Source organism: Diabrotica virgifera, chromosome 1 (genome assembly GCF_917563875.1).
Source record: "Diabrotica virgifera virgifera chromosome 1, PGI_DIABVI_V3a".
NCBI lineage: Eukaryota > Metazoa > Arthropoda > Insecta > Coleoptera > Chrysomelidae > Diabrotica > Diabrotica virgifera.
The window spans coordinates 232,653,330-232,680,549 of NC_065443.1; the positions used below are offsets into that span (position 1 = coordinate 232,653,330).

A 27,220-nucleotide genomic window follows, 5' to 3' on the forward strand; every position below is an offset into this window, starting at 1 on the left:
TTCTGATTCACACAAACAGCCGATTCTAGAAATTAAATGTTACTGAATATGTTCAAATTAGTCTAGGCTGTATCGTCGCCCCCGTTAGGTAAATTACTCCGATTCGAATTTTTTGCACAAACTTACTCAAAAAGAGGTCCTTATAACAAATCTACTGGGTGCCGGGCAGTACCTTGATCGATAAATTGTTTAAACATTTTTTTTAGACAAATTCACAAAAATAATTTTTTCACTTCGAACAATTTTTTTAGATCATTTGGGTTATTCTGAGCAAAAAAAGGTATTTTGTGATTTTTCTCTAAAATTGATTTTTGTCGAGTTATACGCGATTTAAAATTTGAAAAATGCGAAAATAGCCATTTTCAAGGCTTAATAACTCAATTAAAATCCATTATTATGAAAGCTTTATCTTTAATTATAAACAACGAGCGCTAAGTGCGTATTAGGCGGCCGTCAATGGTGAGTACTAAAGAGATGCACCATTCCGGCCGTCCAATGGTTAATCTCACTCGCACTCACATTGACGGCCGCCTCAATACACGCTTAGCGCTCATTGTTGATAATTAAAAATAATATCTTATTAATGAAATAATGACAAAAATTTCTTCAGGATCTTATAGAGGTAGCTTTAATCTTTGATTTTTTTTAGTTTCTGACTTTGATAATATATAATATCGTATGGCATTTTTGCCTTTCGGACAGTTCCGGCGCTAATTACATCTTTAACCCTGTTTCAAGTAACTAGTGTCGATATACACTAGCCCAGGGGGACCGACGGCTTAACGTGCTCTCCGAGGCACGGTGAGACGGCTCGTGTCATTATTGAAAATGAAAATGGTTTGTCTTTGGCAGGGCTCGAACCAACGTGCACTGGCGTATGAGGCCAGCGATTATGCCGTTACTCCACTATCTCTTTACGCCGTTACTCGCTCGACTTTCACTATAATTATCTTTAACCGAGTTATTAAACCTTAAAAATGGTTATTTTGGCGTTTTTCAAAATTTAAGTCACTAATAACTCGACAACAGTCAATTTTAAAGAAAAAAGGCCAAAAGGATCTAAAAAAAATTTGTACGAAGTGAAAAAATTATTTTTGCGAATTTATTTAAAATCATTGTTTATCGCCAAACGTCACTAAAATCATCCATTATTGTACTCATTTGCCCTCATTTTCGGCAGTAAAGTAACACTTTGTTGTATTTGTTGTATATGTAAAGAAGACTGTCGTTTTTAAGACTTGTCGACAGAAGACTGTTTACCTGCCGCGATTATTAATCAAATTAACCGAGATTGAATGTAAGTGGTCAATGGCAGCAATCGATTATTTATTTGAGTGAAATTAAAATTTATTTACTTTAATTATTAAAAATATTGTACAAACTTTATCTTATTATTAATAAAATTTATGTCAAAAAGTAAAATTCTGTAGTGTTTCGCAATTATATTCATACAAAATAAATCAAAACTTAACAGATTTAGTAATTAGGTAGGTATACAATATGCAAAAGTCATCTGTAATTACTGTCATACGAATTTTAACGACCCCCCTACAAGATACTGAAGAAATTTTTGTTATTATTTTATTATTAAGCGGTTAGTTTTAATTATTAACAATGAGCGCTAGGAGCGTATTGACGCAGCTATCAATGTGAGTGCGAGTGAGATGCACCATTGCACCATTTTGACATTTAAAAATTCAAACTTCTGTCAAACCACAAAACTGTCAAAACTTTTTTGTAATTTATTGTTCACATGTCATCACCATGACAAGGCGAAAGTTCTTCTTCTTGTGGTGCTTTCTCCTTTAGTGGAGGTTAGCGACTACACTGGCAAATCTGTCTCTGTCCAATGCGGCTCTAAAAAAAGATGTTGAATCAAGGCCGGTCCAGTCTCTGATATTTCTAAGCCATGAAATCTGGCGCCTACCGGGACCCCGTTTTCCTTCAATCTTACCCTGGTTGATCAGTTGGTGAGGCGGTACTTTTTTTCTCATTATGTGTCCCAGATAGCTAACTTTTCTGACTTTAATGATTTTTAGCAGTTCCCTATCTGTACCTATTCTCCTCAGAACATATTCGTTGGTGGTGTGGGTTATCCAAGGTATTTTCAAGTCTCTTCTATCAAGCCAGAGTTCAAAGGCGTCCAACTTGTTCATCAGTGTTGTGTTGTGTCCAGGCCTCCGTTCCATACAAAAGTATTGACCACACATAGCAATGCAGAAAACGACATCTAAGGCTGATATTAATGCTACTGTTACAAAATAAGCTTTTCATTTTGATAAACCCCTGTCGGGCTACCTCTATTCTCGCTCTTGACTTCTTGTTTATAATCAAGTTGATTGTTGAACCAGCAACCAAGATATTTGTACTGGCTTACGTATTCAAGCTGTTGGTGTTTCACATATTTATTGGAAGAGATAAATTTTTGTTCCTTGATATTCTTATAACTTTGGTTTTCGCAGTATTGATCTTCATCCCCACTTTTTCACAACTCTCAGTAACCCTATCCAACAGTATCTGCAGACTATCGTCCGAATCAGTCATTAATACTGTGTCATCTGCATACCGGATGTTATTTACTCTCTACCCGTTTATCCTGATTCCTTCTGAAGAGTGCGATAAAGAGTTTACAAATATTACCTCAGAGTAGACGTTAAAAGTATGGGTGATAGCACACAACCCTGTCTAACACCTCGTTATATTTCAATTGGCCTTAACGTATTACCATTGGTCTTTATGATTGCTGTCTGATTCCAATAAATAGCCTGTATAATTTTAGAATCTCTTTTGTCGACTCCGATGTCGTTCAATCTTTCTATCAAGGTCTTGTGCTTCACCCTATCGAACGCTTTCTCAATATCTATGAAACAGATAAAAAGGTCTGCTTGCTGATCTTTGTATCTTTGTGCCAGAGTTTGAAGACAGAATATTGCTTCTCGTGTCCCCGTACCTTTCCTGAAGCCAAATTGTTCTTGACCGGTGACCTCAACACATTTTTTATAATATATTCTGTTCTGTATGATACGCAAGAAAAGCTTCAGAATGTTATTTAATAGACTTATAAGGCGGAAGTCCTGGCATAATTTGGCGTTCTTCTTTTTAGGCAGTGGTATGAAGACTGATTCAAGCCATATTTTAGGGATAGTCCCTGTATTGTAAACATTATTAAATAGTCCAAGAAGAAGGTTTAAGTTTTCCTCGTTGATTAACTTCAATAGCTCAGCTGGTATTTCATTTTTTTTCGTACAGATTTGTTGTTTTTTAGTCGACGTCCATTAAATCCAATATTTCCTCTGTCATCCATCTTTGCTTCCGTGGTCGCTGTTTTGTGAGCATTTCAGTTGCCGTTGCAAGGGCGTGTCTGATTTTCTCCCGAAGGCGAAAGTTAAGGATGTTTATTTATATGAAAGTGTGCTAAAAAACAGTGCGAAAAAGTAAAACCGATTTAAAATACATTGTTCATCAGCGGTTCTCAATCTTTTTGAGTCATGTACCATCTAAAGTTTCTTTTATTATATTTCTATATTTTTAGATTGTATAATCAAGACCTACTATGTACTACTATTTTAAGTTTTTGTGTGTTTTGTGTACCACCGCAAATAATGATATGTACCACCAGTGGTACATGTACCACAGATTGAGAACCGCTGCTTTACATAATATGAGATAGAGTAGATAAAAATTATTTTTGTGAATTTGGTTAACAAAAAATGGTTAAACAATTTTTCGACCGCGGTACCGCGTGACACCCTGTGTATTTGTTATACGGATATATTTCTTTGAGTAAGTTTGTGCAAAAAATCGAATCAGAATAATTTACCTAACGGGGGCGACGTTACAGACTATACTAATAAGTAGTTGAAACGGTCAAAACAAAGAAACGCACACTCATCAAAAATGCACTTGAGATTCTCGTATAATCAACATTTACTGAATCGATCCAGGAAGAGTCAACTCCAACTAGTAAAAGTTGATTTAAATTTTTAAAATCAACTTTTACTGCTCGTTTCAGTTGGAGTTGACTTCAACTAGTTGGAGTCAACTCTAACTGAGAATCAACTTGAACTGTAACATATATATTAATAATATAGGCATGCAAAGTCCGCAGATAGTGTGCTACTTTTTTATAAACAAAATGGCGCCTGAAAATCGTGTTTTTTTCAATTTTTGCTCTATAACTCCAAAGATTTTAACTTTACACCAAAAACACCCAAATAAAAATTCACCGTAATAAAATTCTGCATAAAGACGTGTTTTTTCCAATTTACTTCGACGAAAATTTTCACCGGAAAATGCGGGTTTTTCCAACAAAATCTTTAATTTTCAACTAAAATTTTAGATCAGTAATTGTTTATCAATAATTAAATAACTTGGTAATATATAAGCTCCGTTTATAGATTATAATTCCAGAAGCGGATGGAAATTGAATGAACAGTTTAGCAACAATTGAATTGTGAATTGTGAATTTACGGTCGCTATAATAACCAGAATAATTATGAATTATGATACATAAGAATAACTATGATTTTTGTATAAAAAGACACTGTACCTATCTAATGTACTTTACAGAATTGAAATTGGACTATTTAAGCGGCCTCAGGAATATTTTAAAGTTATAAACAATTTTTTGGCTCATAAACAAATAGAATAGGTATTTCGGGAAATATTAAATTAAATTAAATCATGAAAACGATATTGGAAAAAAGCGGCAGGACGCTTGTTTTGAAAGAAAAAACGTTTAATTGTGATAAGTGATTCCTGAGACATAACCGGTCAAAGTTGTCCTGCATTTACGGCAAATATATAAACAATACGATCATAATTTTCGAACCGTCACCTTTTTATTTCGGTATTTTTTCCCCACACCAATTTTCATATCTTTAAAATACTCATAACATATATTATTATAATAAAAAAAGAATGAAGAAAATTTGTCCATAGGAAGCCGAGAAAATGCATTTTTTTAACGTATACCGATTTTGAACTTTGAGATTACATTTTCTCCAACCTAATTTTTGATTGGAATTTTGCTATTTTTTGGCAATTTTCACTCCTAATAGTTTTTATTATAATAATGTATGTTATGAGTATTTTAAAGATATGGAAATTGGTGCGGAGCACAAAAATAAAAAGGTGACGGTTCAAAAATTATGATCCTATATTATATATATTGCTGTAAATGCAGGTCAACTTTGACCGATTGTATCTCAGGAACGACTCATGATAATTAAACAATTATTGTGGTTATTATTATAGCTGTTCATTCAATTTCCATCGGCTTCTGAGGAAAAGAGCTTTTATATTACCAAGCTATTTAATTATTGATAAACAATTACTTATCTAAAATTTTAGTTGAAAATTAAAGATTTTGTTGGAAAAACCCGCATTTTCCGGGGAAAATTTTCGTCGAAGTAAATCGGAAAAAACACGTCTCTATGCAGAATTTAATTGCGGTGAATTTTTATTTGAGTGTTTTTGGTGTAAAGTTAAAATCTTTGGAGTTATAGAGCAAAAATTGAAAAAAACACGATTTTCGGGCGCCATTTTGTTTATAAAAAAAGTAGCACACTATCTGCGGACTTTGCATACCTATATTATTAATATATACAATCATAAGGTTCGATTCCAGCAATAAAATAATTAGCCCAGAGTAATAACCAAAAAAAATTCAAACGGAAACATGTACTCACTTATGTTTCTTAATATCCACAATTCCTCCTCGTTGACATCCTAACCTCTCGGACGGAATGTCCTTACACAATTTCTTTATCAAGCCTTGGGCGGTTCTTCCTACATTGTGCCTTGCAAAGTCAATCATGTCTATTCCTTTTAATATTAAGTTGTAGGTATTCATTGGATCGGAAGCTCTAAACGGTGGACTAAAAACCAAAAATATAAATTATCATTGGACTAGCATTATTGTAAAAAGGAGAGGTAAGATAATATCCAGAATATATATACGCTGGTTCAATTGAAACGCATCTTTGGTAAGGTTAGACTTTGAAGTACAAGAAGTACTGCTGAATCCGAATATGAGATTTTCGGACAAAACTTCGTGACGGAACATTGAGTAAATCACGAAAATAAGAGAAAAAATTCTGTTTTTCCGCTTTTTTGCTTAAATCTCGAAAACTATTAACTTTTAGTAAATGGTCTGTTAACAGAAATTAAAGTAGTTAAGATTATTTACAAATATCACTATTTACTTTTTTTTTCAGGGTCTTTTTTCGGTCCAAAGTGCAAGTTGAAAATTGCCAATTTTTGACGGTCTCTCCAAAACCCACTTTTTATATTTCAAAACTTTATTTTTTATTAGAATGCTATCATTTGATAAATTTACATCCTCCACCCTGTGGAGGATGCTGATGTCCTAATTATCACAACATCTCTTGAGATGGCACCGTCAAATGAATATGTGACAGTGGTGGGGGAAGATATCGACCTTCTAGACATTTTGATTGGCTTGAGTAGTCCTACCACAAAAAATGTATTCTTTCTGAAACCAGAAAAAGGAAAGGTTTCGCAAAGCTTCTACAACCCTCATTTTCCTGCTGAAAAAATCCTTATAGACCATATCTTATTCCTATATGCGATGAGTGGTTGTGATACTACTTCTGTATTGTTTAATCAGGGGAAACTAAAATTTCTTAAAGTACTACAGAAGAACACAGACTTGCAACTAACCATTGAGGCTTTTAAAAACCCTAAGGATGAGGATGAGGTTGCCACAGAAGGAAACATGTTTCTCATGGCTCTATATATAACAAAAAAGAGACCAATCTGAATGATTTGAGATACAGACCGAATCATCAGGTGCAACAATGGCTATCTTTATATCAACCTAACGAGCAGCAAAAATATCCAAGTGAGTGGGGTTGGGAAAAAACTACTAGTGAACTCGTGCCAGTGCCAAACACTTTGGACCCTGCACCAAACTCACTACTACTGTATATTTCTTGTAAATATAAAAAGGACTGCCAACGCAATTGTGAATACAGCAAGGCGAGCCTCCATTTTTCCTCAATTTGCACATCATGCGAAAAACTGTGTGACAACGTTGAGCCCCCAGAAGATAGCTCTGATATAGACGTAGAAGAGACTGAAGAAACAGACAGAGGTAAGTATAATCTCAGAAGATATTTCGTAATCATTAATATCTCCTTGATAAATGATCACAAGTCAATATCTCACTACCTCTTTTATTTTCCAGGAGAACGACCCCTGATGCTGGCGATGGAGCAATCAGAACCTGAGCCAGGACATGATGCCATCTAAGAACCTCAGCACAATGCGGAAGGTATGTTTAATCTCACAATCTATTTCGCAATCGTCATCTTTCTTTTAGAACTGACACCATCTCTTTTATTTTCCAGCACAAGGAAAATATATATCTGGATCTATCGCCACCGGGGAACCAGAGCCAGGGCCTTCTATTCTAAAAGACAACGGCTCATATAATTTTATATTACATAGTATTTTGTATTTTAATTTTTCTTGTATTTTAATTTGTACTATTAATAATAACGATATTTTAAGTTTTATTTTGTTAGAGTCCTACCTTTTGTGATATTGAATTTGTACAATTTCGACCTTTTTTTCTTTTTAATCATTTGTGCAGAAAACTAAGAGAAATTAATCAAATGACAGCATTCTAATAACAAATAAAGTTTTTAAATGTAAAAAGTGGGTTTTGCAGAGACCATTACAAATTGGCAATTTTCAACTTGCGAAATTTTGTCCGCAAACCTCATATTCGGATTCAGCAGCCCAAAATACATAATATAATGAAAGAAAACCCCAAAACTTTCCCACTAGGGGGTTCGTAGAGTACAAATTGACTGAATTATACAGGGTGTTTCATTGGGAAACGGAAATACTTTAATTGTGAATAGAGGTCACCGAGGCGGTTCTAGGTATACTACATTTTTTACCCTACCGACTTTAATAACCAAGTTACAGGGTGTTTTATCGATTATGCCAATTTCTTTCCTAAGCCATAACTTTAGAACCACAATGTATATTTTTTTGATATTTGGTACACATGTGTCTCATCCAAAACCCAAACGATTGACATACTAATCACAAAAAAAAATCCAAAATCCAGGTCCGGATTAACAAAAAATTATAAAATAATTGTGACTTTAAAACAACACCCTGTATATTGAAATTCTGAAAATCTGTTTGCATATTTGAAAAGAGCACAAAAAACTAAGTCTAACCGTTTGCTTCAATTTTTCGGCAAGATAATTTTACGACTTTAATTTTAAAATTATATTGAATTTTTTAAGAACTCTGACATTAAAAAGCAGGTATTATTCACTTTTAATTATAAATTATTAAAGCTATTGAATAAATACTTATTTTAAAATTAATCAATACTTTTCTACCACATTGGAACGACCCAATTATTAATCACAAGAAAAATCCAGGTCCGGATTAACAAAAAAAAAAAAAATACATTGTGATCTTGAAACAACACCCTGTATATTAAAATTTTCAAAATTTGTTTGCACATTTGAAAAAACCACAAAAATCTGAGTTTATCGGTTTGCTTTAATTTTTTGTGAAGGAAATTTAATGACTTTAATTTTGAAATTAAATATATTGATACTTTTAAGAACACTGAAATTAAAAAGCAGATTTTTAAAGCACTTTTAACAATAAATTATTAAGGTTATTAAATAAATGCCCATTTTAAAAATAATCAATAGTTATTTACGACGTTCGAAAGACCCACTTACAAGTCACAACAAAAATCCAGGTTCGGATTAACAAAACAAGGTAAAGGAATTGTAACCTTGAAACAACACCCTGTATGTATATTGAAATTTTCAAAATCCGTTTGCACATAGGTATGAAAAGAGCACCAAAAACTAAGTTTAATCGTTAGCTTCAATTTTTTGGCCAAAAAATTTAATGAATTTAATTTTGAAATTATTTCGAAATTTTTAAGAACTCTGGGAACTCATAATAAAAATTTCGATATAATCTCAAAAGTAATGTCATTAAATTGTCTACACAAAAAATTAAAGCAGGACATTAAACTTAGTTTTTCGTGCTCTCTTCAGGGGTGCAAACGTATTTTAAAAATTTCAACATACAGGGTGTTTTTCAAGGTCACAATTACTTTGTATTTTGATGTTAATACGGACCTGGATTTTTCTTGTGATTAGTAAGTAAGTCCTTTTGATGCTGTAAATATTAGCTGATTATTTTTAAAATTAGTATTTATTCATTAACTTGAATGATTTATTAATAAAAGTGCTTTAAAAACCTGCTTATTAATTTCAGGGTTCTTAAAAATTTGAATATATTTAATTTCAAAATTAAAGTTAATAAATTTTTGACAAAAAATCAAAGTGAACCGATAAACTCGGATTTTTGTGGTCTTTTCAAATGTGCAAACAATTTTTGAAAATGTCAATATACAGGGTGTTGTTTCAAGGTCACAATTACTTTATGTTTTTTTGTTAATGCGGACCTGGATTTTTCTTGTGATTAATAATTGGGTCTTTCCAATGTGGTAAATAAATATTGATTCATTTTAAAATGAGTATTTATTCAGTAAATTTAATAATTTATAATTAAAAGTTAATAATACCTTCATTTTAACGTGGAGTTCTTAAAAAAATTCAATATAATTTCAAAATTAAAGTCAAAAAATTGTCTGGCCGAAAAATCGAAGCAAACTGTTAGACTTAGTTTTTTGTGCTCTTTTCAAATATGCAAACAGATTTTCAAAATTTCAATATACAGGGTGTTGTTTTAAAGTCACAATTATTTTATAATTTTTTGTTAATACGGACCTGGATTTTTCTTGTGATTAGTATGTCGGTCGCTTGGGTTTTGAATGAGAGATATGTGTACCAAATATTAAAAAAATATACAGGGTGATTCTAAAGTTATGGATTAGGAAAGAAATGAGCAAAATCGATAAAACACCCTGTAACATGGATATAAAAGTCGGTAGGGCAAAAAATTTAGTATACCTGGAACCGCCTTTGTTACCTCTATTTACCATTAAAGTATTTCCGTTTCCCAATGAAACACCCTGTATAATCAGCATGCGGTCATTCAATGTTAGTGTGCTGAATGTTTACAATATGGAAATGCAAGTATGTATTATACGTTTTATAGACTTCGAAAAGGCATTTGATAGAGTAAGACACGACCCACTATTAGAACGTTTGCAAGAAGTCGGTTTAGATGGAAAATATATCAAATTACTAAAAAACTTGTACAGGAACCAAAACGTAAGAGTTAGAATCGAATGTTCCATATCCGCAGAAGTAAAAATTAGGAGGGAATTCGACTAGGATGTATTCCGTCACCCCTGCTGTCTAATCTTTTCTCCGAGTTTCTATTTAAAGAGGCACTGGATGATTCCAAGGAAGGAGTTAAGGTGAATGGCGTAAATATCGACAGCATCAGATACGTCGATGACACGGTCTTGATTGTGGATTCCGACTTGGGTCTATAAACGACTCATAGACAAAACCAACCGACTCAACCATGTGAGTAATTTGGTATAAAAATAAACATTAGAAAGACCAAAGTGACGTCAATCTGAAAAAACCAAAAGGTATAGTCTGTTCGCTAAACTCAGACGCAACTTTCTAAATATTTTAGTCGGTAATTTTGCCAATTTTAGCAAAATTGGCAAAAAATAATTTTTAAATAGTTAATAATCACTAAATATTTAGTAATTTTGCCAATTTTTGCAAAATTGGCAAAAAATAAAAAAATTATCGACTAAAATATCTGGCCAGTTGCGTCTGAGTTTAGCGAACCGACTATACCTCAACCTTGCACAATAAATGGGCACATTTTAGAACAGGTCAATAGATTTAAGTACCTGGGATGTTGGATCGATAGCTGCCTAAATCCTTATCTAGAAATAAGATAGAGAATAGAACAGGCCAGAAAATCTCTCGAAAAAATCAAAAAACTTCTTTTGAATTCTCGAATAAAAATCGAAATTCGACTATATTTGTCAAAATGCTACGTCTGGTCGCTTCGTCTCTATGCAGTTGAGACAGGGTCCCTTAAAATATCAACCGTAAATAAATGGAAGGCCTTTGAAATGTGGATCTACCGAAAAATCCTCAAAATTTCATGGACATCGCATACCTCAATCAAATAAGTGCTGCATAGAGGCAAGGAAAGAAAACTTTTCGTTGGAAAAACATCATACCTAGGCCACATGCTGAGAAATAATAAGTAAACAAACTCATACAGAAGTAAAAACTTCAAGTTGTATACCGGTATAAAAATTGTATATTAAAACTTCATAAAATGTCGTGCAAAACGTTTTCTTTCTAATTCAGAACATCTTCAGTGCATTCTGCTACGTAATTGAAACTAGCACACTATTTAAATTGGTAACTTCATAATACATGGTTTACATTTTAAATTTTGTAAAAATATGGTGACTACCAGTCGATGTTACAAGATTAAATTAAGTACATGCTTAAAGGGTACCATGCTTCCCTGCTCGAAAAAACTAGGTACTTGCCAGTTCAATGGGCACAGACCAACTCTATATTCAGACCAAATAATAAGTACCAATATGATCAACTTATAGTGGTAGGGGAGCAAAGTATGCTAAATGTGCAGTCACTCGAGCGCTTTGGGGACCTATTGGATTGTGAAGAGTAGGTTCTAAAACCAAAAAAAGTTAAAGTAAAGTTTTCCATTTTAGTGGGCACCTGTGAATTTTTAATTTAATTTTCCATTTCCAACAATCGTTTTTTTAAATTATAGCGACATCTATTCATAATTCGAAAAAATGTTTCGAATAAAAGTTACTTATTTTTACGTAAGGAATCCAAATCTGCATTAAAAAATGGGGCTGCCATTTAAGATTTTAAAGTAACCCCCCACCCCAACTCCGTGGTGGGACGTGTTTGGTGCCATTCGATAAATTTTTCAAAAATATCGAATAAGAGTTTTTTTCAGTTTTTCGATCTGATGTTCATTTCGCGAAATATCGCGGGATTCGTATTTAAAATATTAAATTTACCACCCACCCCTCTTCGTAGAAAGTCGTGTTTGGTATCAATCGATAGATTTTAAAAAAATATTGAGTACGTATTTTTTAGTTTTTCGATCTGTCATTATTTTCGCGAAATATTCGCTTTTTTCTTGTGACACTTTGGGACTCGCCCATTTCCTTACGCCCCGCTCAAATCGTTAGATTTTTGAAATATACACTGCACTGTTTTGCATGTACTTAACTTACCTTATCTGGCGATTTCGAGTTTTTCTAAGGATAGGTTTTTTTTTCGGCCCCCCTTAAAACGAACTCCCCTGCATTAAGAGCTAATATATGGCAGAGGTACATTTTCAGGGTACAGTGTTTCTCCCCATGTAATAATCTGACGCGCTCGAGTAACTGCAAAAATCCCCGCTTGGGCTCCCCTACCATAGTGAAGGGAAATATCGAGGAAAAGGGAGTAAGTACTAGGAAGGAATAGACTATCGTGGCTCAGAAACCTCCGACAATGGACAGGGCTAAATTTTGAACAGCTACTAACAACAGCTGAAGACAAAGAAGAGTTTGCAATTGTAGTAGCCAACATACATTGAGGAGAGGGCACTTTAAAAAGAATATGGAGATGCATGTTTTGCGTATCGAACTAGTCATGTGTCGAAAAGTTAAGAGTGGAAGACAGGAAATGAATGATAAGCCATGACCAGGTGCATTGAGTAATGCATCAACAGACAGAAATGTGGCATATGTGAAAGACTTGATTAGAGAAAATCGTCGAATTTCAATCAGAGCAATTTCACTAAATATTGGTGTGAGTATAGAATCTGTCCATATCCAGCAAACAGGTTTGAGCCCAGTTACGTGATGACTACGTTAAATTTACGGCAAATTTCAACGAATACGTAACTCGGGAAAAAAACGTATTTCAGTGCCAAATCATTCACCTATATTATATTAGTGCTTCTTTTATACATGACATTAGAATATTATAAAATCATAATGACGAATATAACACATGTTTTTATAATAGGTGTGAATGTCGGTTACTCGCAAAGTACGTTAATTTCACGCAATAATCACGAAACAGAAATAACTTCCTTTGGCTAAATTTTGAGAAATATTTTGGAAAACAAAATTTTACAACGGTGTTGGTTAAATACGTATCGCTTGAATTTTATTCACTGTACTTTACGGACTTCGAAAAATTAGATGTATTTCAGGTAAAAGTTTTTTTTTTTTTTTTTTTTTTATTTGCTAAGTGCTACAATCTGGTCTTTGACCAATGAGTAACTTTTTATCTATCCTATCTTACTAACTACTTAATATCTAAGAGTCACCCTTTGATGTCTTCTTAGTTGTCTTTATTATTACTGGCGCACTTTTTGATTGCGCACTATCACACAAAGCTCTGCTTTTCACTTTATCACGCACTACACCAACACGTTGCTTGCACACGAGTCGCGCAATGCTCCGCTATTAGCTTTGTCGCACACTACACCAACTCGTGAGGTTTGGTCCTCTTCAGTCTTCTTTTCTGGTTTGAGTTGTCCAGGAGCTGGATGGCCTCAATATTTTCGTGGAGAAGAAGTCTTTTTTCATGACTTTCTGCGTGTTTTCGGATTTCTTTGTCGACGGGCTCCATTCGTAGATCCTTGTGGATATCGTCATTACGGATGTACCAGGGTGCGTTAACTATGCCCCTTAATACTTTGTTTTGAAAAGTTTGTATTATTTTCAAGTTTGTCTTTTTTGTACATCCCCACAGTTGGATACCATACGTCCATACTGGTTTTATAACTTGTTTGTAGATTAGCATCTTGTTATACGTTGACAACCCTGAGTATCTTCCCAGTAGCCAGTACAATTTTTTATATTTAATATTTAATTCTTCCTTCTTTTTCTTTACATGGGCTTTCCAGCGAAGCTTCGTGTCTAGGGTTAAGCCCAGGTATTTGGCTGTGTTGGCATACGGAATGTCTTGTCCATTAATTTTTATTGGTGCGTACAGAATTTTTTTATTAGTGAAATCAACATGTACTGATTTGCTTTCATTCAATGTAATCTTCCACGTCTTAGTCCATTTTTATTATCTTTACCTACTGCTAATATGGCGGTGTCGTCGGCAAAGGTAGCTAAACAGTAGTTATCGAATTCTGGTAGATCACATGTATAAAGGAGATATAGGACCGGGCCCAATACGCTACCCTGGGGGACTCCGGCTTTTATTTCTTTAAGTTCAGAATAAGCATCATCTTGCTTGATTCTGAAATATCTATCAGTTAAGTACGATTTAATTATGTCTGTGTATGATTTTGGAAGAATAGTCTCTAATTTATGAAATAGTCCTTCATGCCAAACTCTGTCAAATGCCTGGGCAACATCTAAGAATAAAGCTGAACAAACTTTTCTTTCCTCTAGTGCATTTTCTATAATATCGGTGACTCTGTGGAGTTGGTCTATAGTTGAGTGTTTTTGCCTAAAACCAAACTGGTGATTTGGAATTAATTTTTTGTTTACTATAATTGGTTGCAATCTTCTGAGGAGAAGTTTTTCAAATAATTTAGACATTGTGGGTAGCAGTGATATTGGTCTATAGGAAGAGGTTATATGTGGTGGTTTGCCTGGTTTTGGTATCATTACTATTTCCGCCACTTTCCACAATGAAGGAATATATTTTAATCTGATCGCAGCATTAATTAAATAGGTCAACTTGACAATTGCTTTTCTTGGGAGCTGTTTTAATATTTGTCCTGTTATTAAATCAAAGCCAGGAGCTTTTCTCGGGTTTAAATTATACTTGATTTCTTTTATTACTTCTTCTACAGTTACTGGCATTATGTTCTCTTCTTCTTGCAAATGGTTGCTCTGTAATGCTTCTTCTTCTTGTTGTTGTTGATGCGGTTGAAATATTTTTTCTAGATGTGTAGCAAAGCATTCTGCTTTTTGTTCGCTGCTTCTAGCCCAAGTGCCGTCTTCTTTTTTTATGGGTGGTATTTGCATCATTGGTCTTTTTAATCCACTGGTTGCCTTCCATAGTGAGTATTCTGTGGATCTTTCATTCGTTAGGTTGTTTAAGTATGTCCTAATGGATTCTTCTTTAAATTCTTTTATCTCTCTTTTTAGTTGTTGGGTGAGATTATTTACAATTGTTTTATCTTGAGGAGCTCTACTTTGGAACCATTTTCGTCTTGCTTTCCGTTTTTCGTATACCAGCGTTCTAATTTCTGCCGGGTAGTTGCATCCTTTTAGGCGTCTTTTGATGTCTGGAGTACATTCCCAAGATATTCTTTGGATGTCTTTATTGAATTGGTCAACTTCTTTTTCAATGTCTTTTACGGTTCTAAGAGAAACGTTTAAATTAATTGTTTCTTCTAGCATTTGTCTGAAGCTTATCCAGTCGGTGTACTTATTAGTTAGCGAAGGGTTATTTTCTTTATATATTATGTTTTCGCTTAGTGTTAGTGTTATTGCTGTATGGTCAGAACATAACTTATGACATTCATCTATTTTCAGGTAGTTTTGCGATATATTTTTGGTTATGAAAAAATCAATTAGGTCAGGTATTTTGTTGGGGTCAGTAGGCCAATAAGTTGGCTTCCCTGTTGACAAGGTTATGGCTCCGTATTCATTCACAGCTTTTAAAAGTTCTCTGCCTTTTGTTGTGGTTAACCTTGAGCCCCAGTGGGTATTTTTAGCATTATAATCGCCTCCTACTATAAATCTATTTCCCAGCTCGGTAAAGAGATCAATATATTCCTCCTTACTTATTGCATGTTTCGGAGGACTATAGATTGCTGCCACTATCAGTGGGTATCTAAGAGTTCTAAGTGTTACTGCAGTTAACTGCACTTTTTCTGTTACGTAGTTGGCTTCTTCGTAATGTTGTAAATTTTCTTTAATTATCACTGCACTTCCTCCTTTTGCATTATTATCAGGATGAATTGCATGATAGACTCTATAACCGTGAAATTTGATAAATGAGTGTTTAGTAAAATGTGTCTCTGAGATAAGGCATACATCTATATTTTCTGTCTGTAGAACTAATTGAAGCTCCTGCTGGTGGTTCAGGAGTCCGTTTGCGTTCCACACTAGTACCTTAATTGAATTAATATTGTTTCGATTTAGGTATAGCTCCTTTGGCACTATATTCTAATCTTTTTAGCCTCTCATCCAGTGTTGTTATGATTTGTTCTTGATTTTCTAGCTTCGCTAATATGAGTTGCAGACTTTGTTCGATATTATTAGTTCGTTCCTCCTTTTTGCCACTTTCCTTTTCGTTGTTTACTGCATTGGCAAATGTTAGATTTTCGTTAACTTGCCTGCTTACTGAAGGATGTTTATTAACCCCCCTTTTTTTATCTATTGCTCTATTCCTCATGTTTTGTAATTCAATAGCCACTTTACAGCCACGATAGTTAGCTGGATGCTCTTGTCCACAGTGTACGCATTTAGGTTTGACATCTTTTGATTTGGTACACTCCTTAGTATGATGCTTCCCTGTGCATTTGACACATCTCGCTTGTCTGGCGCAAAATTTTTGGGTATGCCCATATGCCTGGCAATTTTTGCATTGAGATATTAATTTGGAGGATTTAAATGGTTGGATTTCGACTTTACATTGTAGTATATGCTGTATACTATGTATTTTATTTATATCTTCGCTATTGTCAAAAGTCACTATGAACATGTCAAGTGGTTCCTTGGTACGCCACTTAATTTTATTTATAGCATTCACTGCTTTAAAACCTCTCCTTACCAATTCTTCAATTATGCTGTCTGGTTTGCACGAATGCGGGAGATATTTGACTATTACCTTAATTGGTCGGGTTCTTTTATCTTCGTATGTGAACCAACTGTGTGGTGTTTGCTCTCGTAGTATTTTTGTCACGCCACGATACGTATCCTCATCGTTGGCTTTAATTTTGAAGTTCTCTTTATTTACCATTTGGATTATAAATTTATTTATACCTATTTCCTTTGTGAGCAGTTCGATAAATTTATTATATTCTTTAATTCCTTCCACTATTATTGGTGGTGGAGGTTGGACTTTTTTTTGTTTTGGTTCAAGCCTATTGGTTATTTCTTCATTTTTTGTAGGAGTAGGTGGAGAAAATGAGGTATTCATTATTTTCCTTTTTTTTTGCCTGTTTCTTACCCTTACCCATTCTGTTTCTTTAGCCAGTTCCTCTTCATCAGTCTCGTATTCTTGCCTGGGAGGAGGCGTTGCCTCAGTATTTTTAGCGTTATTATTTGATTGATTGCAAATCTGTTTGATTTGATTTTCTAGCATACTTATATGTGTTTGCATTTGTGTGATCATACTATGTAGTTGATCTTTTTCATTGCTGACTTTTACCCATTCTGTATATAATAATTGTTCGTTTTGGGAACGTTGACAATTTTCTTGAAATAAATTATTATTTTGTTGCATTAAAAACGCTTCGTTTATTGTAGTCGGTTGCATTCCTCCTGCAGCCATATTTATATTTTATTCTTTATCCAAACACGGTTAACCTGTATTTGTTTTGAATTTAACTTTAATCAACATTTTCGATAAATGTAATTCTTAAATTATATTATTTAAAATAACCACTTACCGACCTGAATCGAGTGGTCCACAAAAAGAAGTTTCTGTCCAAGTAGTAGTTAAGCACCTAATGAGTTTTTAATTTACCGCACTTAAACTACAATAGTTTGTAAATTTCGCGTATGAAGAAATTTTGGCCACTTCGACAAAAGGCGCAGATTTCTTCTTAAAAACACTATTATTTAGTTTGTTTTCCAGGTAAAAGTAATGTAAATAATACCAATATTTAAATAAAAAGTTTATGATTTCGCTTTTAAAATCAGTTAGCATAACTATTTCAATCCAACCTTGATTTGAAGCTATTTTTGCTATTTTTTTCTTTAAAAATATCACAGGAGCTAAAATGATGTTGAGTATAATTTTCAAATCGCGCGCGGTGATGACGTACGGCCAAGCCTTTCTCCTCCTTTAAATACTATCACGTGACCACGGTACGTGACTAACATAGTTGGTTCGAAAACTAAATTAATGGATTTATCGAATAATAGATACGTTTCGATAGGATTATTTTTTTATATTTTCTGGTATTGAAATAGATTTTTAGTAAGACCAATTAGTTAATAGTAGAAGAAATTTAAAAACAAAAAGAAAATACGTAATACTTACTAATTTAAAGTAAGTAGAATAGTTTAACCGTAATTTAAAAATAATCGATTTTTATAATCGAGGATCATAACCTCTAATATCAGCTTCTCACATTTCTCACAACAAAAAGTGAAACGTGAAGAGTTTTATTTCCCTCGTTTTATTTAGGCGGGTTTATTTATAATAATGTCTTTCGTATTAACGTTTACCTCACTGCTCGAGGGTTGAAATGCCGATGATGCAATTAGAAAAAATAAGAAAGTGTCCTCTTCGAAAGAAAAAGTGGCCTGTGTTGTGTTTTGTGTTGGCAAATTTTTTATTGTGTCTTTAGGTGGGTACCATTTTTGGTTCATTTTCTTGTATAGTAATTATACAAGACAAATGTTTTGAAGTCTCTAAATTCTACTAAATAAATACATTTTTAATACTTTATATGCTTGTTTTATTTATATTATATGAGGATAATAATTACGTGATTCATAAGTTAATTAAGGTCGAATTATTTACTTGAACCGAGGACGTATATTTCACGTGAATATTAATAAATACATTCCCTAAAAGATACGTTTATCAACACGTATTTGCAACGTGAATTTCCTGAAATATTTTATTGCTATTTAAGATAAATAACACGTTTATTGAAGATTAGTTGTTATTCACGTAACTTAAAGACGTATTTTCAATGTGACATTCCAACCAAATTTTCACGTGAAATTCACGTAACAATTTACGTATATTGGTGACAAATGTACCCAAAATTCACGTAATTAACACGTCGGTCTGTTTGCTGGGAGTATCTGGGAGTATCGTACACAAACTGGGTTACACACAAATTGGGTTACAGCAAAGTTTCTGCACAATAGGTTCCAAGCCTTTTGTCAGAGGACCAAAAAAGCTTGCGTATTGGTTTATTTTTACAACTTCTCACGAAATATTAGCAAAACGGTAATGACTTTTTTCATCAATAGTTGATGGCGACGAATTATAGAGACTAGGTGCCATTATTATCTTATATTATCTCTCAATCAAGCAATCAGAAAAAAAGTTCAGAAAAGCTCTCAAATTCGTTTCGTTCTTCTGCACGACTGTGATCGAATTCATGTTGCCAAAGTAGTGAAAGGAAATTTCAACGAAAAATATCGAGGATATTAGTGTATCCAGCCTATAGTACGGATTTATGGTCTTATGATTTTCACTTCTTTGGGCTACTGAAGAAGGGGCTAAAAGGCAATTGTTTTCAGTAGGACGAAGAAGTACAAAATGCTGTGAAAGAATTATTCGAGCAGCAACCAGAAGAATTCCGTAAGTAGGGTATACATCCTGTAGTATAGTTGGGACAATCTATATAAAATATGTTTTAAGTTTTAAATAACTTTATCAAAATATAATATAGGATATTCGCCCGAGACGAAGACACTGACTTTTGAACGTGAATTAGGAACGTGATGTATTCATATTATGCCGCGTATAAAAATGCACTGTAGGTAAATTTAGTATTAGAGTTATTATTAGATACTTGAGATGTAAAAATGTAGTGGTATAGGTAATGTGATATTATTGTAAACAATTATGGTTGAATCACGGTTTGTTCCATGTAAATACATATAATGTTAGCCAAACAACAGAGTTTTAATTAACATGGACCTAAAAGGCATTATGGACAACTTATTTATTACATGGCGATCCTGAAAATTACCGAGAGAATCTTCTGAAAATGGACACTGCAAGTTGGAAATGGAGACGGCGAAAATGGACCAGGACCCAGGGATCCAATACTGGCAACCCAGTGAGCGGAGAGTGAAAAGACACAAGTGGAAATAAAATGTAAGTAAGAATGTCTATTTTTTATCAAAAATGCTTCCTCTCAAAATTCTTTTTTGTATTAATATTGAACATTGAATATTTATCTTTGCTATCGAATTTTATTGAATTTATTTGAAAAATCTCTATCCGATTTCGATTTTTAGTATGGTTATTTTTGAATATTTTATGAAATAGCGAATTTTTTTAAGAATATCTATCTAATTTTGAAGTATGAACTGATTTTGAATACTTTTATCTAACTTTTATATGCTATCATTGAATTTTTATTGAATTTTTGTCGAATATGTATAATATTGTTCAGTTGTTATTAGCCAGTTGTTTTTATTATTGATCTTTATTGAGTATATAGATACATTTTCATCGATTTTGTGGTAAATTTTTTTATAATATGAACCTGAATTAATATTTTTTGATAAATAATATATAAATAACTATTTTTAATAAATAATGATTAGTGATGACATAATATGTTGATATCAGAGCTTTAAGACAAACATTGCTGTAAGCGTCATATATTTAACGAACCGACGTAATGAGTCGAGATAGGGAATTTTAAGAAGAATTATAGGGATTAGAGGAAGAACTAACAGTATTATAAGCTGAATATTATGAGGAAATTTGAGACAATAAGAAACCCACTGCTCTTGTCAAATTAAGAAGGCACTAAGTGATTTAAAGAAACTTAAAAGCTTATTACAGACCCACTCTCAGGGCTACTTTATCCATTAGGCAATTTAGGCAGTTGCCTAGGGCGGCACATTATGAGAGGGCGGCAAAAATACTGTACAAAAAATATTTGAAGATATATAAAAATTATGGATCTGGGTTCTGTAATTAAAGAATATGAAGCTCTTTCAAATTACTTTACCTCAAGGAAGCCAAAAAATTGTGCCCAAATAAAACATATAAATAAGAAAGAGAAAAAGAAAAATTAAATTTGGCGAGGGGCCGATGATGAACTAAACTTTTCAGCTAGTGATAAGATGAAAATCCACACATTCTATATGAAGGGTCAGAGGGAACAACGATGAATGTAAATTTTTGATCACTTTGCGATTTTTTGTGCAATCTGCTACCTTAGAAAGAGCACTATCAACCTGTGAATGGCCAAGGGGAAATAAAGATGATAATGGTCTTAAAATCACGTCACAAGATTGGACACAAGGGAAAAAATCAATGAATATGCAGCTTTGTTTCTCATTCATCGTTCTTCCCCCTGACCCTTCATATTATAATCGACACTCTGATAAGAGACCTGAATAGACGTCTGGAAACAGGTTTGCCAACATTAAGCAATGAAGAAATTATTAAAGAAGGTGACCAAGATACATCATTCATACATGAATGCATTCACTTAGAGAGTCATTTGAATTTCACAATAAAATCACCAATTTACATATATCTTAATATTTAAAGAAGTGTTAGTGCATTCACTGAATGTGGATATGAGCTATTACACCGATTTCGTTGAACCTCCATCGATTTACACGAAAATTGATGAGTGGTTAGAGGATATCTCAAGGAACAAAGGTGACATGGTGTCAACTTGCGCTTTTACCCTGGGGATGGATGTCACCCCTTCTCGTGGGTAAAAATTATTTTATTAAAAATATCCCCAGAATTCGATAGAGGGACAAATTCTAAGCAAAATTTGTTATATAAAGATATTAAAATAAATCAACCCTTTTTGAGTTATTAAAGATCAAAAATTTTAATTTTTCGTGAGAAAAATGCATGTTTTTAACCGATTTTTCATAAATAACTCAAAAACTATAAGATTTTACGAAAAACTTATTATTACCAAAATTGAAGCTAATAAAAAACGAAATAAATACTTACTGAAAAAACCTTTTAGTGTTAACTAAAAGTGAGTTATAGGTAATTGAATGTATATTTTTTTCGGCGAGTACCCAAATCTAAGCATTCAAGCTTAAATAACGGGAAAATGATGCATTTCATAACATAACCTTATTAACCATTTGTCAAAGTATTTAGAAATATCTGTCAAATGAGCCCTCGAACAAGTTGATAGCAATAAAATTTATGCACCAAATATTTCTCAAAATTTATCTTTTAAAAAGTTTTCCAAAAAGTTATTGTTTTTTTTTAATAACTCCGTTAATTTTTACGATATTAGGTTTGCCTAAAAACCGTTTGAAAGTTAATTTTAATGGCTATTAAAACACGTTGAATTTAACGTTTAAACCCCATACTTTTTTAAAAATAAAAGGGTAAATGGCCCCGGTTACATGGTTCTCGCAGCAAAATTTAAGCTTTAAACGTTTCTATCTCGGTTATATTTTTTACCCTACAGAAATAGTCAAAAGGTAAAATATTTGATAGAGAAAAAACAAAATTTTAGTTATACAGATATCACTGTTTATGTATATTGAGTATTTTTGGGGTTATTATCAAAAGAAAATGAAAAACGATAATTTTAAAAATTCTGCTTTTTTTAAATCATATCTTTTTTTTCAAGAATATGCATTCTAAACTGGTCAAAATTGTTGAAATCATTACTTATGCTAATATAAAGAAATTCTAAGGATTACCTACTATAAATTTTAATTTTTGTGGAAATGGCGTATGTTTTATTTTTCACTTTTTCACTATATTTTATAAAATGCATCGTTTTCCCGTTATTTAAGCTTGAATACGTAGATTTGAGTACTCGTCGAAAAAAAAACATACATTCAGTTACCCATAACTCACTTTGACTTAACATCAGTTTAGTTCTTTAAGTGAGGAGTGTATTCAGCATTTTATTATCTTTAATTTTGGTATTACATAATAACTTTTTTGTAAAAGCCAGTTTTGAGTTAGTTGAAAAACAACTTTAAGACATGCATTTTTTACGAAAAAATAAAATCATTGATCTTTAATAACTCAAAAAGTATTGATATATATTAAAAAATTTATATAACAAATTTTGATTAGAATTTGTCTCTCTATCGATTTATGTTATTATTTAAAAAAAAATTCACCTCCGAGAAGGGGTGGCATTCACCACAACGGTAAAAGCGCAGGTTAACATCATAAACACCTTTGTTCCTTGAGGTGTTCTCTAACTACTCACCAATTTTTATGAAAATCGATGGAGGTTCAACGAAATCGGAGGTGAAAACCTTCAGTGACTGCACTAAGTGGATTGAAAGATATTTTCCCTAATTTTGACATTGCTTTGCACATTTATTTGTTCATCCCAGTTGCCAACGTGTCCGTTGAAAGGTCATTTTCGAGAATGACAAGAATTAAAAATAATTTCCCATCAATTATGACGCAAAAACGTGTTAACAATTTGTTGATTTTGTCAAGAAAAAAAATTTTAAGTCTTTTTTTGAAAAGAAGTCTCTGATGTGATCGAATTGGAATGACAATTTTTTCTATTATAGGTATATAAACATCGTAGTTTAAATCCATTTTTAGTGTATTCTTATTTAAATAAAAACTTCTGCAATTTTTTTTCACAAAAATGGTACATATTTGGAGGGCCTAGAGCGTCAATTGACCTAAACGCGGCCCTTCCCACTCTGTGTTTAGAGGGATACCTATTTTATTCATGATTATTCGTGATTAAACAATGGATTTAAAGCAAGGGATTGAGGTTGTAAAATATGTAGAATAATTTTATCTATGCAACTATATATCTATCTATCTTTATATATGCAAGTTATACCCGCTTTTATTTAGGTAAAACGCAGAGGTTTCGTGGCTAGTATATGAAATGATTACTATAATGATTATGAGAGAAATATGTAGAAGAATTTGAACCATCCATCCGAGTGAAACCACTTTGATTAATCGAACGTAGGTATTGGAGGATAGGTAAAAGAAGTGATTATTATGATGTGATATGAAATAAAATGATAAATGATATAGTTTGTTATATGAAATATGTATGTATATGAAGATGAATTATGTACACGGTAGAAGTGTTATATGAAGAAAAATAAAGAAGTATATAGTTGTAGTACTAGAAGACAAGAAGAAGAAAAAAAAAGAGAATTTTTAATGAAATATGGGTAAAAATGGAAGAAGCTACATAAAAATGGTAAGAAAACCAGCAAAATGAAGAAGATACTAATCAAATAAGAAGTAGCTAATCATTTAAATAAATACAAGAATTAGGCTTGTAATTTTTTTTTAAATCTTTAACTAAAGTAACGTAAATTATAAGTAACTTAAACATTTTTAATGCAGATAATGAATTCAGGTTAAATTTGTACGAAACATGTTGATGGAACAATGGGACATGTACCTACATTGTATCGGTAATAATTTCTAGATATATTTACCACTAAATTTTTTTCAGGGTCAAAGATAAATTTCAATTGAACCAGCCTCGAAGTTAGAAATGATTCAGGTTAACCAATACAAACTGATTTAAATAGAAAAAATACTTACTTTCCAGTTAGAAGTTCATGCATAAGAATTCCAAGAGCCCAGAAATCTACCGCTTTATCATGTCCTTTGTTAAGAATAACTTCTGGAGCCACGTACTCAGGAGTGCCACAGAACGTCCATGTTTTACTGCTATAACCTAATCGTTTAGAAAAGCCAAAATCGACCAATTTCACATAGCCCTTTGAATCTAACAGCAGGTTTTCAGGTTTTAGATCTCTATAGATGATTCCTCTAGCGTGGAGATATTCAAAGGCTTCTATGACACAGGCTGTGATGAATCTAGTGGTGTGGTCGTCGAAACAACCTCGATCTCTAAGGATCGTCCATACTTCGCCTCCTAAACATGCTTCCAATAGCATGTAGATGTATTTTTGGTCCCTAAAGCTTCGGTATAACCTAAAAAAATAAAAAATTTAGTTTAACTTGTGATCTTGGATCCAGTCAATAATAGCCCAGTAAATGAACGGGAAATTCGGCGATACCGTGTAATTTTCAGGGGCAACTCCGAATTGCATGAAAATTTGGATTGAGGTTCTACTTACCATCCACTTCAAAGTTGAAATTGTGCCGTTGGTTGCTTTTATTTGGGGGGTGACAGTCACCCCTTCTCGGAGGTGAAAAACATACGTTCAAGATAAGAACGTAAATGGATATATTGACTGATTTTAAGCAACTTTTGTTCTATAGAGTTTTTTACGTAAGTCAATACTTTTCGAGTTATTTGCCATTGAAAATGTTGATTTTTCGACAAAAAAACTACGTTTTCAGACGGTTTTTGGCAAATAACTCAAAAAGTAAATATTACATCGAAAAACATATCCTTAGCAAAAGTGTATCTTATAAAAAACCCAAAAAAGTGGTGTATGAGTAAAGTCTATCAATCAAATAAAAACAAAATTGTAGTTCATGAAAAATACGTTCTTATTCGTCTAATTCCAAATCGAATATTTCAAGGTGAAATCACCGAAAAATTAAGCAATTTTCGGGAAAAACCCATTTAAACTTTTTTAAAGTGTTTATAAAAAGCTTTGTTTTAATTGTTAACAAAAGTTTTAGCATTAAAAATAAGCGAGTTACGCTCAAAATAAAGTTGGCCCTCTTTTTTTTGTAAAGACTCATGAAAATCTCGCCGTGTTTAGCTCCCCAAATGAAATTAATCGCTACCGCTTTACAAACAATTTACTTACCTGTCTATTTTTTATATGATCTGTCAGTCTCACCGGTTTAAAGTGTTTATTTTTGAAAGGGTTATAATTGAGAAAGCTTGAATGGGTCACTAATCAGGAGTGTATGTAAATTTTGAACAGCCATATCTTAACCAATTTTTGTCTTACGGAGAAACAAAATGAAACAAACATATTTATAATAACAAAACCTACATTTTTTTACTCTTTAAGATTTTTCTTATCACTAATACTTTTTAAGTTATTTTGAAAAAATGAAATTTTTCAAAAATTTTTATAAAATTTTTTTTTACTAAAAAACCAAATGTTTTCAAAAATAAGCATTTCAAACCAATCAAACTTACAGATCATATAAACAATACACATACAGTTAAAATAGATGGTAAAGCCAAACGCTTAATTTCATTTAGGGTGCTAAATAGAGGGAGGTTTTCACGATTTTTTTCACGGAGGGGGCCAACTTTTTTTTTTCAGTGTAACTCGTTTATTTTTGATGCTGTAAACTTTTGTAAAAAACAAATAATAAGCTTTTTTTCGATACTTTAAAAATGTTAATAAGGTTTTCCCGAAAAACGCTTCTTTCTTCAGTGAGTTCGCGTTGAATTATTCGATTTGGAATTAGACGAATAAGAACGTATTTTTCATGAGCTACAACTTTGTTTCTACTCAATTTGTATACTTTACTGGTACACCATTTTTTCGTTTTTTTATAGGCTACACTTTTGTTGAAAATATTTTTTTCGAAAAATATTTACTCTTTGAGTTATTTGGGGAAAACGGTCTTAAAACGTAGTTGTTTTGTCGAAAAATCAACATTTTAAATCGCGAATAACTCGAAAAGTATTGACTTACGTAAAAAATTTATAGAACAAAAGGTGCTTAAAATAAGTCAGTTTATCCATTTCCGGCCTTATTTTAAACACGCGTTTTTCACCCCCCGAGAATGGGTAAATGTCACCCCCCTAAGTAAAAGCAACCAACGGCACAAATTCAACTTTGAAGTGGAGGGTAAGTAAATCCAAATTTTCATGCAATTCGGAGTTGCCCCTGGAAATTACACTCCAAAACGGTCATTTATTGGGCTATAAGAGCAAAAATAGGATATTACCTCCGATTTCATTCCCAATGCATCGCTTTTGATGAAATTTTGGGAATAGGCTCAACATACCTCCTTATTTAGAGTATACTCTATGCCAGTATATGCTTATTATTTTTTAGGGGTGAAAACTACCCCTTTTTGCCAAAATTGAATAAAACTAGTTTTGATGTAAATCAAAGTATTTTGTAGGCTATAGCATTTGATGAAATTACATAAATGTCGTTTTAAAGGTACTTTAAGACATTATTTTTGGTTTTCTGAAAAATTTATCCCCTATAAACCATCCCTTTAATAATGAAATGTGTAAAAGAAGTGATTTATTAATATTTTCAATTAATTCCATATCTAATTTAAATCAATTTAACTTATGTCTATAAAATAAAAAGTAAATAATAAAATAAAAAAAAAATAAAAATGTAATTTTTTTCTATACATTTAAAGAAAAACAGCCATATCACCAACTTGTTCTAATCTACATCACTATCACCACGGTCTTTCGTTCCTTTTTTTTACAAGAACCGTTCATTATTAGAGATACCGTATCC

The 27,220-nt window shown here is 32.6% G+C and overlaps 1 protein-coding gene across 6 annotated transcripts in view; it reads right to left on the minus strand.

Annotated features, from left to right (window-relative positions):
* The window catches only part of LOC114333043 (cGMP-dependent protein kinase, isozyme 1), a 286,543-nt gene that overhangs the window by 3,795 nt on the left and 255,528 nt on the right, over positions 1-27,220 (minus strand). For all 6 annotated transcript variants that reach the window (XM_028282878.2, XM_028282884.2, XM_050641966.1 and 3 more), the window contains 2 exons: positions 24,393-24,788; positions 5,691-5,879 (listed from right to left, as the gene is read on the minus strand). In XM_028282878.2, the coding sequence (XP_028138679.2) occupies positions 5,691-5,879; positions 24,393-24,788 (585 nt within the window). The remainder of the gene's footprint in view (positions 1-5,690; positions 5,880-24,392; positions 24,789-27,220) is intronic.